This window comes from Eutrigla gurnardus, assembly GCF_963514095.1.
Source record: "Eutrigla gurnardus genome assembly, chromosome: 14".
NCBI lineage: Eukaryota > Metazoa > Chordata > Actinopteri > Perciformes > Triglidae > Eutrigla > Eutrigla gurnardus.
The window spans coordinates 3,328,452-3,349,099 of NC_139937.1; the positions used below are offsets into that span (position 1 = coordinate 3,328,452).

At 41.0% G+C, this 20,648-nt stretch overlaps 1 protein-coding gene across 5 annotated transcripts; it reads left to right on the forward strand.

Annotated features, from left to right (window-relative positions):
* Positions 1-1,313: 1,313 nt before the first annotated feature.
* ca14 (carbonic anhydrase XIV) lies at positions 1,314-18,928 on the forward strand. Of its 5 annotated transcripts, none has more exons than XM_084027651.1 (13): positions 1,314-1,587; positions 1,916-1,936; positions 5,111-5,290; positions 5,537-5,682; positions 11,954-12,049; positions 12,321-12,387; positions 12,650-12,807; positions 14,309-14,435; positions 15,226-15,249; positions 15,359-15,443; positions 15,571-15,612; positions 17,342-17,395; positions 18,099-18,928. In XM_084027651.1, exons 1-13 carry the CDS (start codon positions 1,473-1,475, stop codon positions 18,208-18,210), a joined length of 1,227 nt encoding a protein of 408 aa, XP_083883777.1. In that variant the 5' UTR covers positions 1,314-1,472; the 3' UTR covers positions 18,211-18,928. The 5 variants fall into 5 exon arrangements, with proteins under 5 accessions (XP_083883777.1, XP_083883776.1, XP_083883778.1 ...); XM_084027650.1 differs by having other exon boundaries at positions 1,315-1,587; positions 1,913-1,936; XM_084027654.1 differs by having other exon boundaries at positions 1,318-1,587; positions 1,913-1,936; positions 15,571-15,604.
* The last annotated feature ends 1,720 nt before the right edge of the window (positions 18,929-20,648 follow it).

A 20,648-nucleotide genomic window follows, 5' to 3' on the forward strand; every position in this document is an offset into this window, starting at 1 on the left:
ACTAATGACGGCTTCTTTCAGTGCAGGTGCTCCAGTGAGCCGTGACAGTGTGCAGTGAGACAGGCAGCATGCACCAGGACCTTTGAACTGAGGCAGCTAAATGGAATTCATCCATCCTTCATTTCATTCTATATATTTGTGCTTTCATTGCTCTGACAAAATGTCTTCTGTGAAAAAGCCCCTTAGACTCATGTCAAACCAAAATCAGAACCGGTCGACAACTTCTTGTTAATCAGTGGTCAACATTATTCCAGATAGCATAAAAAAAAATCTTCCATAATCATTCCAATCATATATGAGACTTGAAATTATTAATCCGATCAACCTTCCAGCAATCTTGCTCTTGAAGGCAACACGTACTTGCTAATCAGAGGCAGAGTATAGGGCAAAAATCAGGTGGGAAAATGTTATATGTTATATGTTAATGTTTATATAAATGGGTTCTTTCTGTTTTTGTATATATATATATATATACAAAAAGAGAAAGAACCCATTTAACTATTCAACAATTAACTGTTGATTAATAAACACAACAGATATATATATATATATATATATATACTGTATATATATATATATATATATATATATATAATTCAGATATATACTGTATTACATTATATACAATACAAATAAACAATATCAGATGTACAGCACATAAAATATGTCCCACAGTGTACACAATTAATACAATAAAATAAATAAGTCATGTATATAAATTCACATTTCAATGAAAGAGCTCAGGTACAACAACGTAAAATATGAAACAATTTGAGAAAGGAATTGCTGCCATATTGTTTGTTGCTTTGCTTTAAGCAATATATATACTTGGGAACAGTTATGTGATACATACTCATTCAGTTTTCTCAGTTTATCTCACATAATTCAGGTCAGATGGAATTTGAACGGAAAAAGTGAAACAACTTCCTCTCACCGAACAGGGATTTTTAGGAAGATTGACACATTTCTCCCCTGTGTTCGGTGCCTTGTTTGGTGTCCCATTGTTTTCATGCAGCAACCTCCTTTTCTCAGTGCTGGATTCTGTCCCCCTCTCTGCCCCCTCACCCTCCTTTCCAACAACTGCTACAACACTGAATTAGTTCTCACTCACTGGGCCCTCATTGCCTCCCTGATTTCTCTCCCATCTCTCCCTCTCTCCCTCTCTCTCCCTCTCTCTCTCTCTCTCTCTCTCTCTCTCTCTCTCTCTCTCTCTCTCTCTCTCTCTCTCTCTCTCTCTCTCCTCTTCACACTTTCTCTCCATCTCTCTCTGGCCGAGTCCTCTTCTGGTGCCCCTGCATGCCAGAGTGGAGCCGGCGTCTACCATCCACACTCCGGCTGTTAAACAGAGCTGTGGCAGGTGGGATCGCCAGACCTAATCGGTCGGCCCCCCTTCGCTCTCTCTCTCTCTCTCTCTCTCTCTCTCTCTCTCTCTCTCCCTCTCTTTCTCTCACTCACACTTACTCCTCATCTCTATGTTCACTTTTATCCATTGCCGTGTATGGCCAAGGAGGGCTACCATGGACTCTTGGGGTCTTTGTATCCTTCTAATGCTTCTGTGTTGCCAGTGGACAACCGCCCCTGCTGCTGGTAAGGTCTTTATCAACAAAATAATCAGCATCACGTGAGATTGTTTTGCTTTGATATTGCTATTGTAGATTGTTTGGGTGTTTCAGTGTGAGCTGTATTTAAAAAAACAACAATTGGATTTGAGTAGTATTAAAGCCCTTGTCTAGAATTGTACCATAATAATATGAATGACTAGAAGTGATGAAAACATATTATAGAATTATATTATATTTAATCACACAGAAGCGATGCCTGTAACATTGTCCGTTTTTCATGAAAATCACATTTAGAACCATTGTGAACTCTGAGAAGTTTAGAAGTTTTTTCTATTTTGTTATTTTTTCAGCAGCAGTAACCTGGACCTACTCTGGTGAGTTCAACTTCAATTTTGTAGAGCAAAATATAATACAAAGACAATTCAAAGTGTAGCAGACAGTGGACAATAACAGACGCATACATGTCAGATATCATGTATAATCTGGGGCTAGACGATGAGGAGCATATCAGAATGATTGGTGATAACCTCGTCTGCTGATTACAAAGACATCTTCCAAGTTTCCTGAAAATAAGTGCACCTATCTGATGACAATGATACTCATTTCACATATCTCTAAAACATTAAAACTATCATAAAAGCTTCCGTAAATTGGTTAGACCCCCCCCCCCCCCCCCCCCCTCCACTCATATCTCCAATCTCTCTGTTTTTCCTCTAATTCTCTCTGTCTGTATTAGTTACAGTTCAACAAGCTGGCATGAGCACAGCAGTCACACAGAGATGATGAAGGGGTGGTGGGAGATAGAGAGGAAGAAAGCAGGGGAAAAAAGAAAAGAGGCGGAGAGCGAGGCAGGCGGAGGGAGGCAGGTGCACGAGGACGAGGGTGTTGGACGGAGTGAGGGAGATGGGACGGGATGAAGCAAAAGCATACCAAATCGTGCTCTGTATTGTTGCAGCGCACAATAACCTATGTGTTTATTGTGTTGTGGACGCACACTGGCTGCCTATGCCCTGGACAATGACATTGTGAGAATGAATGGGGCACACAGGCCACCACTCTCAGCATGTATTCAGGAGAGCAACATCCATGTACAGGACACTGACAACACACAGCAAATACACACAAACTGTTAGGCTGTGACTGGAGCAAACTGGTATCTATACACAGGCCATGTAGGCTTCATTATAATGGACATGGAGGTGTGCAGAAACATGGTAGCGGACATGTTTACTGACATGTGTCTTGGGTTCAGATGGGTTTTAACGGTTTAGATGGGTATTTTTCAAAATAACGTTCACTGTGATTCATGTGTGTGTGTGTGTGTGTGTGTGTGTGTGAGGCATGTTGTGCAATGCAGCGTTGCATGATGTGGCTGCTGCTGAGCTGTTAGCTGAAGTGGAAAGTCGGTTTTGTTATGCACTTTGCATTTTTGTCACACGAAAGAGCAGAATTCCATGTTTTTTTCCACGAGAGACAAGCGACAGTTATGTAAAGCAATTGAGGGAAAGTCGGCCTCAAATTCCATCATTTCCTCATGCTCCGAGCGAGTGAATATTCATGCGTGTGCTTGTTCCTGCCTGTGCTCAGGACGGGGATGGCATGCTAGCAGAGGTAGAGCAAGTGCACAGGGTCAGAATTTTCGGCCTCCGGTTACCATGGAGACCTCCATGGCGACCAGTGGCGGGGCCGCGGGACTCACTTTTGAAGTTAGGACGCGGTGTGGGGCTTTGCTGTGGAGAGTAGTGGGGGGGGGGCAGATTAGAGGTGCAAGGTGGGGGTTGCAGGCGCTGCAGTGTGAGAGGAGAAGTGGTATGTGTTTGCATCAAAGTCCACTGCTTCTAGAAGGATGATCTATTGATGGCGTTCATTTTGTTTTTTCAGCCTTTTTAAATACACATACATGCTTGTTACTAACAACTTCAACATTTGCAAATGCTGCAACCCCAAATACATGATTTACATGGGGAGAGGTTTTTTTTTTTTTTTGCAACAACTGACACATTTTTTTGTCACCTCTGCTTTCTAAAGCATTCCTCTCCTTGCAATTGAAATTCAGATTCTTAGACTCACATGTCACTCTCTTTTTCTTTCAGACTCTTTTCTTTAACTTTCTATTATGCAATTGAGGAGACCAGTTTCTCTTTTTTGCTCAGTGAATCCCTGAATCCCTCTCCTCTCCCTCAATTACTCTCTCAATATGTCCGCCGCCATTTTATCTTTCAGTTCTTAATTTTCTATATGTTAATTCAATGTTTGAACCATGTCCAAGAATTTGAATAACAGAGCATATAATGTTTTCATTATTATAATTTCATTATTCATCAGATTTAACGTTGACGTAAATTTGACGTTGACTTTGTCGTAATAAAAATATTTGTATTTTTGCCTGCAAATATCAATTTTAACAAGGCAATCGTTGTAAATCTTAAACATTGGGCTATGGGATAAAAATAATTACATCTGTTTGCAATACGGGAATTTACTCTAAAGGAAACTAGTGTTAATGTGCTGAAATAAATCATTCCTCTGGCAGAATAATATTATTTATGTGTATGTATGTATGTATATTATATTATATTATATTATATTATATCTCAATGTCAGACTAGAAAATCATTACATCTTACTTAATGCGAGGACAAATACATTTTGTATTCATTAAAACAAAATCTATTATTCATGTGACCAAGTTTTGCAGATGTGACTAAATAGCATTATAGTTTATAGTATTGACGGAACCTTAAGTATCTATGTATTATGAGGCTAATCTACTTCTGAAATGTAACTGCAATAATACTGATTATGTGGAGATCTAGATAATAGTGGTTATATAAGATTCAAGTGACATTCTGTATTGATTATTTTATGGCTGCTATCATTTGACACCCGTTTTTTCAATGAAGTGCCTCGACACCTGCTTTTGTTGGAAGCCGTTTGCCTATGTGTGTTTCTTTGTATCATAAGTGATACACGTTAGCTGCATTTGATTTAAATCTGAGTCTCGATATTCTGATCCAGAGCAGCATTAATTCTAATACAAACAAAAGGTTGCAGCGGAGTTGGAAATGATTTGGACGGTGGTATCTGTGGTTATGGATACACACACATGCGTTCTGCTATGTGTATTAAATCCAGCAAAAGGCATCACCGAAGAAAAAACTGGTTCAATTACTTTATGAAAACCCTCCAAATGTGGATTCAGTAAAACCAGTCAATGCAGGGTCAGATATGGTGATTTCAAACCAGTATTGTTGATCCTTTATAACCCGAATGGCCCAAACATTAAAAACTGCCTGGTGTCGTCACAGATATGTTCCATGTAAAATTTCACAGCCTATTATGATTATGTTGGGTTTTTTTTTTTTTTTTTACATTTTCTTGTTATATTGTTTATTCACCACCATGAGGCTGTGAACCTAAAGAGAGCAGGAAAAATAGCCTCTTATAATTGGGGACTGATCAATGGAGGCTTTTCTCTGGAGGACTGGGGGCCAGTGGGCTGTGTGATTTGATGACATCATTGTTTTCTATTTTTTCACATGTCAAAGGCTTGGTGGGTCAGTCCGAGTGGTCGCAGTATTTCCCCGAATGTGGTGGTACTTCTCAGTCCCCAGTTGACGTGGTAACCACCCAGACTAAATATGACCCCAGTTTGATCCCTCTGACCCCACTGGGCTACAACCAGCACGGCAACAAGCCCTTCTCTCTGTACAACAACGGACACACAGGTAACTATGGCAGCCAGCTCTGATACGACCCTCTCCCGGGTATCCGAGATGCCTGATCTCTTTATCATGCACCATCCTCGATCGTATCCTGGCAGCAATCCTTTACCTTCAGTAGATTATTTACATTCTTCATATTTTTTTTTAGAAAAAGGAAACGGCACTTTCTCATCATCCATGGTAGAGAATGTCATCTTTCCGCTCCCTGCTGAACTCAAACTGAGTCAGTTTTGCTCTTCTCTCCATCAGTAGTGATTGCGTTGCCTGACTGGATGGGACTGGGGGGGCTGCCCTGGCTCTTTACAGCTGTGCAAATGCACCTCCACTGGGGCAGTGGCGGCCCAAGTTACGGGGGCAGTGAACACACCATCAACGGACTGAGTGCAGATGCGGAGGTACGTTCAAACGCAGCTCCGTTAACGGTAATCCAGTTATGACCAGCGGCCGTCAAACTGTGTTAATAATGGTTTTATAGTATTATATTTATTTTATAGAAAAATATGAACTGACAGTGTACCTCTTGCAATTTTGACTATCATATTATTTAAATGGAAGAAACACAATTGGATTTACCACAATGTCAGAAAACAAAATTTAAAAAGAAAATCAGTTTAAAAAGCTTTGACTTTGAATCCAGATTGACAATGCAAAAAATCCAAAGAGCGCCTGCAAACACAGAACGACTGTCTGTTCACTGTTAGAGGATTAAAACGTGTTAATTCTACCAAGCTAACGAGGTGACATTGGTGCAGGTAAAAGATTAGGAGGAACCAGGATGTCAATTGTGTGTTACAATTAACTTTCTATCTCAAGATAAGTTTAATTTAATTGAGCCTTTACACAAAGATGAAACAGCAGATTAAAATGAATTATACTGCAGATTTGAACATTTCTAAACATTGTAAACATGACTTGATGGTCTCAATCTATAGTTTTAACATTCTTCAATACAGCATGATGTTAATTTAGTAAATGATGGTCCATTAAGAGTCAAATAGACAATAAGGCAGGTTGTGCTTTAGGGCGGGGCTACCCTGTGATTGACAAGTTAGTGCAATATATGATATTCAGAGCATTAATATAACTGAAAACAAGCAAGTAACATCGACTTGAGCAGAGAATGAATTTGCTCTCCCTCCGTGTGCGTTGTTATCAGAGCTGCACCTTGCTTTGTTTACATAGCCAGGTTGGCTGTGCATGCTGTTAGCGCATGTTCCTGAATGTGTGTGTGCTCCAGCTCGTATCCATCACTCTGCACCGCTCTCACAGTGTTTGTAGCTGTTGTTGCCATCCTGACCGATGTAGTAGTGTAGCAGCCACCCTCCTGTTCCCTGTCAGGTAACACTGTTTGCTCTGTCAGCATGTTTACTGTAGTTCCTGCCGTTAGCACCGTTAGCTACGAGCCACTCTCTCAAGCGTTGCTATGTTGAGGGCCATTGATTAGCTAAACGCTCCCAATCGTGAAAAATGCACTCACCTAGCTCCACCTTCTCGTCACTTATGGTTCCAAGAAACCAAGATGGCGACGGCCGAAATGCTGAATTCAAAGCTTCTAAGTAAATCTAAGTAAATTCATATTTTTGTTCATATTATTGTGAACATAATTAAAGGATAATTAAAAGGCATAGCATCCAACCAGTTTAAAATGAAAATAAAAAAAACCAACAAGTGAATATCCTTTGAGGCCGTGAACATCTAGGTCAAAATTTAATATGGTCAACTATGCCGGTAGTTCATTTGAGTCTATGTGAAATGAACCCTGAGGGTGCTCTTGTGAACTGTGAACTTGCACAACACTGACCCACACCCTAAGTGTGAACAATGTATGATGAAAGAGAAGAGCAAAGTTCACACAAGGAAATATACACTCTTATCAGAATGCACTGTTGAGGAAACAGCTGTTTACAGGCACCACAATGCGTCACCCAGAACTTTACCCCACAGTGATGTTTGACCTCCACACTTAAGGACTACATTCACAAACTCCAACTCCTCATCCAACCACAGGAGCACGAGACGACCCGGCATGAACCTCCACCTTTCAACACTTAAACACGCACCCAAGATTTCACGGCAGCCCAGAGAGAACGCCGTTCATCAATGAAAAGTCTAACTTAGTAACAAATCTTGAGAGGATCATCACGTGCCAAACTTGAGATTCCCGTTTGATGTGGACATGGAATTACAATTTAGTGATGAGACTTAAAGAATTGGAAGTTCATTTCAGCAGTTGAATAATATATATATATATATATATATATATATATATATATATATATATATATATATATCATTGATTGTGATTGGAAGAAAAAGAATCAAATGTGCTTCTACTGTAAGAAAAAGAGACACATCGTGGCAAGCTGCTCTGTGTCCACAGGCTTTAGTGAAGAAACGTGTGATGTCTGATGAGCCATTGTTCATTGATGTCCATTGAGCTGGTAGACTTTGCTCTGCGTTCTTGATGGGGGGTTTGTTCTCATTGCCTTCTAACAGTCTAAAGGTTCCTGTGAAGATGCTTCTGGACAGTGCTGCCCGCCAGTCTCTCATTCTGGAGGGAGACACTAGATAATCTTATACTATACTATATATATATATATATATATATATATATATATAGTATACTTATTATTATATGCATCATCACATATGGTCTGGACTGGTCCCCACAAAGGTTGTCTGCATTAAAAATAACCAAAATAAAATGTTAAATAGGCCATCGTGACAAACAAAGTGCAGTTAGACAACAAAATACACAGATTATCACGTCAATGTAAGTCTAGTTAAGTAGGTCCACAGTTATATAATGGCAACTTAATACAACTTGTGTCAATCAAATATTTTCTCAAATTAAATGAGTCATTAATATGAGTGAGTGGACACAACTTACTGAATTCTTTATCTTTTGTTTCAAAAGCAGCAATTTCCTCGACCAGCTCAATACCATTTTTAAGTTCAAAAGTAGAAACCAGCCCAATCTGGCAACATGTGAACAGGCTATACTTTAGAACTATATTATACTTTTTAGACACATGTTTACATCTGTATCGCATTTGCATCCCTTATAATCAAATGGTTCCAAAGTAAAGAGAAATGTATTCATTGAAGTGAAATAATTAATAATTCAAAATGTCTGTGGAAAAGGGTGTTGATAACTCAGGGAAAATGAATCAAATTTTGAAAATATAACAATTAAATATAAGTATGCTTTGGTTAAAAGTAAAATTGTGTCTTTTTGAAACACATCCAAAATCAACAATAAGAGTGGACAGAAGCCATGAAGGGAGGCAGCCAACTTAAAGATGGAGTCTACGATTTTTCACTTGAGCCAAACTTTAGCCAATAGTAGCCATCCGGTCCGCATGGCTACAGATCGCCGAGCAGTTTGGGATCGGGGACGTACTGCGGTCGGGGTGAGAGAGAAATCCGACCGGCACCCGCTGCATTTACACCGATAATGTTTCATCATTCGTGGCCGTAATAAACACTATTACTGCTTTGTACATGTTGTGGAAGTCCCGGACACACCGGGAAACTAAACGGCGTCCTGCCGTTCATAGTGGAGGGAATGTTCCCATTCATTGTCTATGTAAGAAGCTATGGAGCTAGAACAGTCTCATAATTCATAAATGCACACAGAAATTCACAAATGCACAAAAAAGATTTACAAATGTATTTGGGGATTTGTATATACATGTGACTCAAAACACAAATACATTTTCAATGCACACACAAATATGTTTCATTTCATATGTAAGTAAAAAATATTCACATATAAAAAACAAGATTCATAAACATATTTCCAATGCACACACAAATCTAAAAAAAAAATCACAAATACATGAATGTTAAAGTATTTGCAATCTTCATCAAATACGCATTTGGGGCTTGTTACATTCATATATGAACTGTTGGACCTGTATTTATTGGTTAAAAGTAAAATTGTGTCTTTTTGAAACACATCCAAAATAAACAATAAGAGTGGTGTATGATGTGTTTGAGGACTAATTTATCTAACTAACCAGCATACGGTAGCACCCGAAATGGTAAACACAGCCGATAAACAACCAAACAAAAAATACAGCTGAATGCATTTACTTTCTGTCACTGAAAACAGGTTTCAGACCTGATTTAGCGTCACGATTCATGCTAAACAGTCATTCATAATTCTGGAATATGACTTATGTAAAAGATTCACAAGAAATGAGTACTTTTTACTTACATTTGAACTGCCAGAGGCCATCTTTCGTCTCCGCCGTCCGGAGGAGGGGAGACACTCACGTGATTGGCTGTAAAGGAGGGAGACATCTGATTGGCTACAGACAACCTCCTCTTAGAAAAAACGCATTTGTGGATCAGAGTCACGTCAGGGGAGTCTCAAAAGTTTCACACACAAATGCAGGGAGGTTTACAAATTAAAAGCACTTTGTAAATACAGGTCCAACAGTTCATATATGAATGTAACAAGCCCCAAATGCGTATTTGATGAAGATTGCAAATACTTGAACATTCATGTATTTGTGATTTTTTTTTAGATTTGTGTGTGCATTGGAAATATGTTTATGAATCTTGTTTTTTATATGTGAATATTTTTTACTTACATATGAAATGAAACATATTTGTGTGTGCATTGAAAATGTATTTGTGTTTTGAGTCACATGTATATACAAATCCCCAAATACATTTGTAAATCTTTTTTGTGCATTTATGAATTTCTGTGTGCATTTATGAATTATGAGACTGTTCTAGCTCCATACTATGCCGTGTAATGCCAGCGCGGAGCGGCGAGTTTCCAGAGAAGCCGCCGTCCGCAAACTCTCGAAAATCTTTCAAACTGAGCGTTGTCGATCTAAAATAAAGACAGATCCAGCAACTGCATAGCTCATTTCTCGCCTAAATTGTTTTCAGAAACGCGCTTCGCTGAACTATTTTCGTAAAATAAGAGGGAGGTGGGAGGCTGCGAGGGGAGAACGATAGAGCTCGTAGGAGCACAGAGGGGTGTGTGTGTGTGTGGAGGGGGGAGTTTCAAACCTTTCAAATCTTAGAATACAGCTTTAAAGGAGTCATCACCTGGTTTTATACGTATCCAGCCCCCCTTGGATCGCTTTGGATCAATTCGTAAAACTTATTAGAAAAAAAAAAAAAAAATTTAATCAAACATTGAGCTTGTTCTGACCCTTTTTCGTACCGCGATTTTATCACGCGAGATTACGCGCGAGGTTTTGACTGGTCCGGATGTGCATTGTATAATATGTAATGAGGCGCGCGTTGATTCGCCGCAGGAAGGACAGAGCCGGGGGTGCTTGCCTGCATGCAGACTCCAAAACATAATGGCGGCGCTTCGGCGATTTCAGGTAGCGGACGGGGCGGGGTTGGGTGGTGAAAGAGGGGTGGGCTTATGCAAGTAGCCGCCACGGTGACGTCACCGAAGGCGCAGAATCAAAATCTCGTGCTTTAGGAATGCACACCCTTGTGTGCTATTCCTGTTCGGAAAAAGAGCAGAAGCGAAAAAACGGCGCCACTTTCAAACTCCAGCCTTTCAGGCAAGTTTCAACTGAGGTCAAACACAGATATGCATGTTTTAACAAGAGAAATTGCGATTTCCAGGTGATGACTCCTTTAAGGTGTTCCAGGAGTGCAACAACAGTGCAATCACTCCAAACTGTGCATCACTGCAAACTGTGTCCCAGTGACCTTTAACACTACAAACAGTGAGGGAACCACTCTAATGTGCCTAGCCTCCACTATGAGCCGACTAATGCCACTAAAAGAAAACAAGGGCAAAATAAATATTGCTACAAACAATTTAAAACACACCAGTTGGTCCAGCCTAACATGTACAATAAAACAAATCAACAAAGGTAAATCTAAAGTAAAGCAAAACAGCAGCTGACAATGACCTTTATTAAAAGGTGTACAGGCAACGCTTATCAATGAGCATCCACAACATTGGAGGCGAACTTCATTCACTAGTTGATGCAGACACCAGTATGACCAGGCAAGAGGGAGAGAGCAGCTCAGACAGAGAGGAGCCCCCACAATAACCAGGGGGAGACAAAGACAGCAAAGAGGCCACAGGTGCCTTAAATGCCCTCAGACTAATCAGGAAGGGGTTGGGCAGAGGAGTGGGGGGGGGGGTGTTCAAGAGCCAACAGCCTAATTAACCTGAGGACACACTGGTTTCCCCATCACAGTAAGACAACAGGAGAAGAGCTTCAACATAAATAACATAAATGTATTGATACACAAGATACCAGATATATGAATGAACCCATCCCACCATCCCAGGTGGCCCCAGACCAACCCATGATGCGTAGAAGGATCTGGTCTCTGGACCTAAACCCCCATTAGCCTAGCAGAGGTAAAGCCATGAAAACAGCCCTACTGGACCCATGAAAAACACAAAGAACTTACAAAAGCCAAAGATCTAAATCGTATCGCAACACAAACTGCTGCTTGTTGCCGAGGCAGGAAGTCGTAAGCAGAGAGCGAGCCGGAGTTCCTGCCCCTCTTTCTTTTATTGGCCAGTAGGGGGGGGAGCATGTGACTTTAGGATGAAAGAGCGGTGCAGAGATGACAACGTTTTGGGATCATCCTTTGTATGGTAGGAAGATGGAGAAAGGAGTGTGTATGTGGACAAACTAACCATCCTCTTCCTCTCTACAGCTGCATGTGGTGCACTACAACTCGGAGCTCTACCCCAACATGTCAACTGCTATGACACAGAGCGACGGCTTGGCTGTTTTGGGAATTCTCATTGTGGTAAAAAAAAATTTAAGAAAGAAATACCGATAAACCGTAGCATAAGAAGTATTGTGAGCAGTGGTGTGGTAGTTGATGAGGTGGGTGTACTACTAGGTAGATGGGTGGGATACAGAGGAGGAAGTGGGTATACTCTTATATATTCCAATGGCTTTCTGGCTGATAGGTGGGTATACTGTACTATACCCCTTATACCTGCGTATACCCTCCACTACACCACTGATTCTGAGCAGTGCAGCAACGATGTAAGCCTGAGTTTTGGGTTCCCCAGACAGGTGAGGAGACCAACCTGGCATTCAATAACATCCTCAACTACCTGAGCCGCGTCAGACACGCTGGTAGGTCTGCTTTAAATTCATAAAAAAACACATCTTGTTGTTTGCCACACTTCCTTGACATCTTCTCTCACTACTACCGTTTCCATTTCTATTTGAATACAAATCATTATTTATTTAAATGTGATTTTCTATAAAGCAAAACATGAAAGGAAATACATTCCTTGGGGCAGTTAAGAGACTGATGAAATATTATTATTTGACTCATGCAGCATCTATAATATCTGACATACTCTTTTCTTCTCCTCCTCACACCTACTGGCAGATCAGAAGGTGTCCATCCCAGCCTTCGACATCCAGACGCTGCTCCCGAAGGATCTGGGACGCTACTACCGCTACAACGGCTCGCTAACCACGCCGCCCTGCTATCAGAGTGTCATCTGGACTCTGTTCAATGAGAGGGTTCAGATCTCAAAGGCACAGGTAAAGCTGAGACACCAGCCCTCATCTAAACTGGCCTTAGTGTTCACCTTTCACGTGGACACTGATTACATTTTCATCCATGATGGGTCTTCTGTGAGAAAAACCTAACATGCATTGAAATTAAAATGCACAGAGTGGTTATGCACATATTCTCGTTTTCCACACAACCGACATATTTATCTAAACCAAAACAGTGATGTTAGTACTTAAAAACCCACACAGGAGTTTAACCATAAAATGATTTGTTGCTATTATCAATTCATATTTTTCACAATATGATTGTCATTTTAAGACCATTTTATGCCACTGACATAATGATGATATGATAGCATAATAATGTAAGAACTCTCGGGCTCTGTTAACAAAAATGTGGCATTCTTACAGCGGAAGGGAAAGCCCTGCTGTTTATTCTGCCACTATGTTGGCAGAAATATCAGCATGCTGACCATGATCCTGTCCGTGGTGACAGGCCTGTTTCAATCTAATCTATCTATATTCTTGAGTTCCTGTGCTCCATGACCAAACCACCAAAGATCATATCATTTTACAATTTCTAAATTGAATAATTCCACATGGTCATGTTCTCTCATCAACCGTGACCTAATCCCTATAAGATGTAGGCGACGGGACAAGACTTATTGACTCATTGACGTTCGAGCATTCTTTAGTTGAAGAATCAGTTCGTGTGAAGAGAAAAACACGGATCTCATTGGCTGAAATTCAATCTTGGAACCCAGCAGCTATTGTCAGATGATGATTTATATTTTTATTGGTTTTTATTAGCGTATAAAACTGTCTACTTGTGAAACAATCCAGTCTCACACGTCGTCTCCTAACTCCCGCCTCACATCTCAAGTCGCTAATCGGACCGTGAACAATGAGCAGCGAACAGAAAAGGAAATCTTGGCTCGGATATCTGTCAGCTACACAGGAAGCAGAAACACAGCTCGTGGCACCCAGATGCTTAATCCGTCGTCAGACAGTCGATGGGTTCAGAGTTTGATCATGACCTAAACTCACTACATTGAAGTGCTGATTGAGATGCAGAACGTTTAAGGTCATTTGTGAGGATTACTGTGACTAGAAAATGTTCTTCTTGCTTTGTTGGCATTGGTGGATTCGTTGCAATGTTGGCTGCCGATATTGATGCAAGATGGAAGATTTCATCTTACAAAAACATCTCCATGAATTCTTCTTATATATTCTTAGGATTTTATGAAATAAGTATAACGTAGAGATCTGTGCATTTGAGGTACCTCTTAGAATGTAACCAAAGTAATCACATTCAATTATTGATATTATTGAACAGTGTTGATCTGATCACTACCCCCAATACAGCCTTAGTGTCACAGTCACCGATTATATGACTCGACATTTTCTCTCTGCATCCCTTTACTCTGTGATTTTTATCGTATTTGAACCACCGATGGATTTTCAGGTTGTGTCAGTCTCTTACTGTAAGTGTTTTTCCATCCTTCTCCTCTTCACCCCTCAACTCCAGCTGCTGAAGCTGGAGACAATACTTTACTCCAGTAAAGCCCAAGATCCGGTCCGGATGCTGCTGCAGGACAACTACCGGGGGATACAGCCTCTGAACCACCGGGTCGCCTTCGCCTCCTTCAGTGCAGGTCAGACAGACAGAGCATGGAGAGACATAATTCAGTGTTTGACTGCTGACATGAAAGATAGGCACATGCTGTGTAAGTCATATGCATGTAAATGATACTACCTGATTAGTGTAATGTTTATGACATGTTTATCCTTAGAGATGATCTTTTTATATTACATGTATGTGAAGTTGTGAAAAGGTCAAATCTGCTGGGCTCGCATGCACCTCCACAGTGGTGGACTGTAATGCATGCTGTTTGTAATGCAAACCACAATAACAAGCCAGTGGGTGGGCATGTGGACCAAAGCCGGCAATTAGCGCAATCCATGTACATAATGAAAAGTGGAATGTGGAGAGAAATGTTGGAATATTGAGGATTACTGGTTACTGGATGGCAGGAATAGAGAGAGAGAGACAGAAATAAAGGGGGAAGGGGAGGAAAAGTGAGGGGCAGTGTTTGTTTGCGAGCTGATTAGAGAAAAGGATTTGCAAAAACCAAACAGTGACTCCATTGTTATCACGAGAGTCTAACTAAGAAAAGAGGGAGAGGAAAGAAAAGAGACACAGAGAAGTGAAAGAGTGAGACAGAGTGGTAGACAAGGACAAAGGAGAAAGAATTTGTGTGAAGTTCTCATTGTGGCGAGCGAGTGACCCGGAAGGCCTGTGATATCAGCACTGTTGTCACAGCGGCAGCAAGAGTGACTGGACGTTTTCAAACAGCTGATTCTGCTGAAATACACCGACACAAACATATGCATGAACTAAACATCTGCTGTGATTCTAATGTTTTATTCAATCTTCTATTGTAGAATCAGGGAAGGAGCTCTCTTCTGGTAAGAGTTCATGTGCTTTTACTTCCTTTAAATAGTCATCTGCCTCATGCAACTGATGATCATATCAACACTTTATAAATGCAACAGCTGGCTTGTTTTTCTTCTGCAGGTGAAGTCACAGCTATAGTCATCGGCGTGATGTGTGGCTGCGTGGGCCTGGCAGTGATCATCCGCTTCATCGTCAAGACGATACGGTGAGTCGCCTCGCTGTGCTGCTCTCTCATCTCACCGTTTGTCTCTTCCGGTGGCTGGCGGCTGCTGTTCTGGTTTAACTGGGCCGGTCCCCTCTCTTCTGACTATCCATCTCCTATCTCTTGGCAGATTTTTTACTCTCCTTCACCGTGAATCAGTTGTGGTAAACAGGTGGTTTACCTGATCTCATTACTGACAAGGATGCACCACTTGTAACACTGTGACTTTGTGCTTGATGATTTCCTTTAGCGCAGATCTTGGATGAAATAGTAGTAAAGTAGTAAAAGCATTTGTAATACATATTGGACACATGCTTATAATTGATTGGACAGTCAATTAAAGGCATGTGTGCACCAGGGATGCACCAATTCTGATACCAGTATCTGATATCGGGATAACTGACTCATCTAGTTGGATAAGGCATTGGTCATAAGGGGCAGATCTATTGAATTCAATTCTACATTAATAGTAGATACATCATCTACTGAAATGATAATTCCATTTTATGTTTTGACCAATTTGTTATTGCATTAAAAAGGTTTACATGAAGACCTTTTTTTTTTTTACCAAGTTGCTGCCTGGCACTCCATTTATTATTTTAATAATACATAACAATTCACTAGATTTATATCTATGCCTTTATTGGTTGGCATTTGTTTTCTCAGGAAGTTAGAAAAGCCATGTTTAAGTCAAGCCTGAATTTGCCTTAAACTTAAATAATGATCCCAGTCACTTCCACAGTGAATTAGAGTTTATTCATGAAATACTGGTATTGGATCAGCGCTCAATATGACACTCGGAGGTACCGGTATCAGGACTGAATAGGTCTGTGCATCCCCTGTCTGTGCACACTTCAGGGACATTTGAGATTTATGTTGAGAATCTGATATAAATTAGAGTCTGACCAACACACTGGTGGGGATGACGCTGGCTGTGGCTTGTGAGGGATATATTTAAATTGGCATATATTTCAGCATATGAGAAGAAATGCCATAGATATATTTGAGATAATACAGGAATAGTGTTTGCATTTCATATTGTGACCACCAGAGGGCACTGACAAGTTTGCTTTTGTGAAAAGTATCCTGTTTAATCCATGTCTTGGTTGGAGTTCTTTAAAACTAAATGTCAGCCATCCTTATCAAAGAAACGTGTTCTTATATTAAAAGGTGAGCAATACTTATAATTCAGAGTATATGTGGTGCCTCCACATGGCTCTCAACATGGAGATGGGTAGGTCGGCGGCTTACAGCTAACAGTGCCAACACCATGGTAACAGTGGTGACAGAGCTAACCGTTCTTTAGCATTGGCCTCGAAACAGTGTTGGCTGGACTCTAATGGAAACATAAAGGTATAATCCTCTTTGTGAGGTTTCATCATAAAGGTTCAAACAACCCAAAGATCAGCGCTAAAGATAATCGGATTCTCTGACCTCTGCTGCAATAACATGGCTGTTTCCCAATATGTTATGTTTTCCCTCATAATCTCCACTGATTAATGAAAGTGTGTGGTGGGTCCCACCAGTCAGGGGTTCCCAAACTCCCCATACTGTATATTCTGGTATGTGTTCACTCAAAGGCCTGAGTCTTAAGGACTAAAATGTGATTTCCATTGTTGAATATATTGCATAGATCTGAATTGATTGGGAATTCAATATTCAAATGAGATAAAAGTTTTATGATCATACCCTAACCCCCCCAAGGAGCCTTCAGAGGGCTCTACATCCTCCTTTGGGAACCACTGACTTTCATAATGTCAATCATTCGTGTGTAATTCCTTTCAAACCTCCAATCCTTCTGTCTATAAGAGCAGAGGAGGGAGACAGTGTGAGTTTTCTTTAACATGTCCAATCAAAAATTCTGTTCTGGTCATGTGATTCTGTCTTTTGATCTGCGACAGCTCTACCTCTAGCTGGGACGTCCTACCCAGTAACCGGCCTGCTCCCATGTCAAGGTCCATGTTCAAAATTATAACCTTTGACCTCCAAACCCTAACTTCTAAGTGTTCGATTCCTGACCACATCTCTTTGCTTTAACCACCTTTTACAGTGACTCCTCCGCTGCTTTAACACTCTTTACTCTTTAGGGTACTAGTGCTTAAAGTCATTAGGCTGTAAGGAAAAAAGTTATATATATATTTACATTAAAAATAATCAGGGAAGCCGTAGCAAATTGTGGTGCCTGTGTTCTAGAAATTATTTTGCATCTGTTACTACTAAGAAGAATAATCCTTCAATCCTGAAGTTTTAGGTGTGAGAATGTGAGAAAACTATGTGTACTGGATGCAGACGTTCTGTTCTGCTGCAGCTGAGGTGGTGAGGTACTGGATGAGTGCCTCTACTTTTGAAACGCCTCCAGTTTGGACATTCAAACCGCAGCAGCATGCACATGCACGCATTTCTTCCCTCTCATCATAACATGACTGACATACACTCGTAGTTAACACTTAGTTATCAGATAGCATCACATCAGTTTTGACTTTAAATGGCCAACATTTAGGGCCTGCTAGTTATTTGATAGTTCACTCAGCCATCATCTCATGCTTCCACGTAATCTTTGACACATGAGGACCTCTGCTGGACATCATAACGAACTACACTAACAGCATGCTGAAAGCAGAGGACTCAGTGGGATGACTCTTCCCTTCCATGTTTCAGGGTGAAGGAGCCGGAGAAAGAGAAAGAGAAAAAACAAGACATGGCTCTGAGCCCCACCTTTGAAGCAGAGAAGAAAGAAGAACCCGTTCTTTCTTCTCAGACTCAGCCCTAGCTGACGGCCCACTTCAGGGCCTCGGTCCAGACGAAAAACATCCTCTTCTTCCTTCTTACCAATGATGTTATGGCTGATTAATGTCTCCTCGGGGGACAGAAGGCAACAACAAAATATATTTTCTACAATAAACTGGACACAGAAAATCACCTCTGCCCTGATCACTCCACTGGTTCCAGTACTCGGTATTCCAAACCAAATTCAGTGATGTTGGCAGTCTTGCTATCAGGCCTTTTGTTTGTTTGTCTCAGTTTGCGCTTGGTTCAAATACGTGAGCTTCCTGGCTCTCTGTCGTATCTCTGCTCTTGCAACGTCTGGGAAGCACGATTGGTTCTGTAAATGTTTTGTAAAATATCATTAGCTTTTTATTTGTGTTTGTTTGTTTGATTCACGTTTGGCTGTTATTTCACCTTCCTGCCTTGAAACACGAGCACACTGCACTGAACGACATATAATAGACTTATGAAATATTTTGTGTGAATTCATACCCCATGTAATATCACTCTTTTTGTTTGAGCCCCCCCCCCCCCCCCCCTGGACTTGAGCACTGACACATTATGAAATGAAAACGATGAAGGTTTTAAGGGGTTAAAGTGCTACATATAAAGTGATGCTGTTCAACATTACGTCTCTGAACTCTATTTAGTGCATTATATTGTAAATGGATGAATTATATTTATGTACACGTGTTCATTCTATTACAACACATGTTTTTGGTGCCATATATTGTCTTTGTCTGATTGATTTTTTTTCTTCTGTATATTACTCGTCAACATGAGCACCTCATTAAAATACTGCAACCTCAGGGCCGCTGCTAAGGTTTTGGAGGCCCTAAGCATAACTAGTCAGGATGCCCCCCCCCCCCCCCCCCCCTCCACACACACACACACACACACACACACACACACACACACACACACACACACACACACACACACACACACACACACACACACACACACACACACAACCTTCAAAGTTCCACTCAAATCTTTACTTCTTTTTAAAATTGACATTAAATACACATCAAGCTGTGACATTAAATGGGAGACCTCACTACAGCTAGAGGTTCAATAATAAATATATCTATTGTTAGCATTAACAGATTTAAAGTCAGTAATGTGTAAAAAAGATGTACCACTGGGAATGACCAGCCGGACCTTAACAAACAGCTGGCTGCTTGTTGCACTGCTTGTAGAGGGTTGCACATCATCCGATTCATCCTCCTGCCGACGTGGTGCTCCTTTAGCATTGACCCTGTGAATATGTTTTAAATTTTTTAAAAAATCATTAGTAAAAGCTAAATAAAAATATCCAAACATTAGGATTTTCTGATGACAAAAATATCAGGTCACACTAATGTTCATAATAAGATAACAAGTGACAAAAAAATAGTTTTCTGTTTATCTGCAAAGCACTTCATTACATTATGCTATCTAGTAGCCTATGTATTTCACAATGATAGGAGAACTAGATGATATATGAAACTATTTTATTATATTAATTTATCTTTCCAGCATTCTGCTAACTGCATGCATGCATGTCTATCATAAGCAGTGGATACATTACATGCATATGCCTTAAATCAAAGTTCTGAACTAATTCTCACTATTCTAAGTAAATCCATCAGCCTGCCTAATCTCTGGTCGCTGTCTGATCATGTTATGTCACGAACTGGTAGGCAGAAAAGATTTGGACTGAAGGAGTGCACTGACGGCTAACTAAAATTTTGTTGACTTCATACAAGGCGCCCAATATCTACAGACTACAGTGACTGTTTTGTTGGTTAATATGGACTGTACTGGTGATGCAAAGTTGTGGCCACCAGGGGGCATCTGTTAGAATGCACTGCACAGACAAGGTATTCCTTTGACCATTTATTGAGTGTAGGTGTGTTCTGTAACAAAACAACAGAAAATGAGAGATGGATGAGAAGAGGCTGGAGGAGGTGGAGTAGGAGAGGCAGGAGGAGATGGATGAGAAGAGGCGGGTGGAGGGAGATTAGGAGAGGCAGGAGGAGATGGAGGAGAAGAGGCGGGTGGAGGTAGAGTAGGAGAGGCAGGAGGAGATGGAGGAGAAGAGGCGGGTGGAGGTAGAGTAGGAAAGGCAGGAGGAGATGGAGGAGAAGAGGCGGGTGGAGGGAGAGTAGGAGAGGCAGGAGGAGATGGATGAGAAGAGGCTGGAGGAGGTAGAGTAGGAGAGGCAGGAGGAGATGGAGGAGAAGAGGCGGGTGGAGGGAGAGTAGGAGAGGCAGGAGGAGATGGATGAGAAGAGGCTGGAGGAGGTAGAGTAGGAGAGGCAGGAGGAGATGGATGAGAAGAGGCGGGTGGAGGTAGAGTAGGAGAGGCAGGAGGAGATGGATGAGAAGAGGCAGGTGGAGGTAGAGTAGGAGAGGCAGGAGGAGATGGATGAGAAGAGGCGGGTGGAGGGAGATTAGG

Coding starts and splice junctions, on each gene's coding strand:
- ca14 (XM_084027650.1), top strand. CDS start 1,473: ATGTTCACTTTTATCCATTGCCGTGTATGGCCAAGGAGGGCTACCATG. Junction 12,388..12,649: donor GAGCCGCGTCAGACACGCTG/GTAGGTCTGCTT, acceptor ACCTACTGGCAG/ATCAGAAGGTGTCCATCCCA. Junction 12,808..14,308: donor TTCAGATCTCAAAGGCACAG/GTAAAGCTGAGA, acceptor CCTCAACTCCAG/CTGCTGAAGCTGGAGACAAT.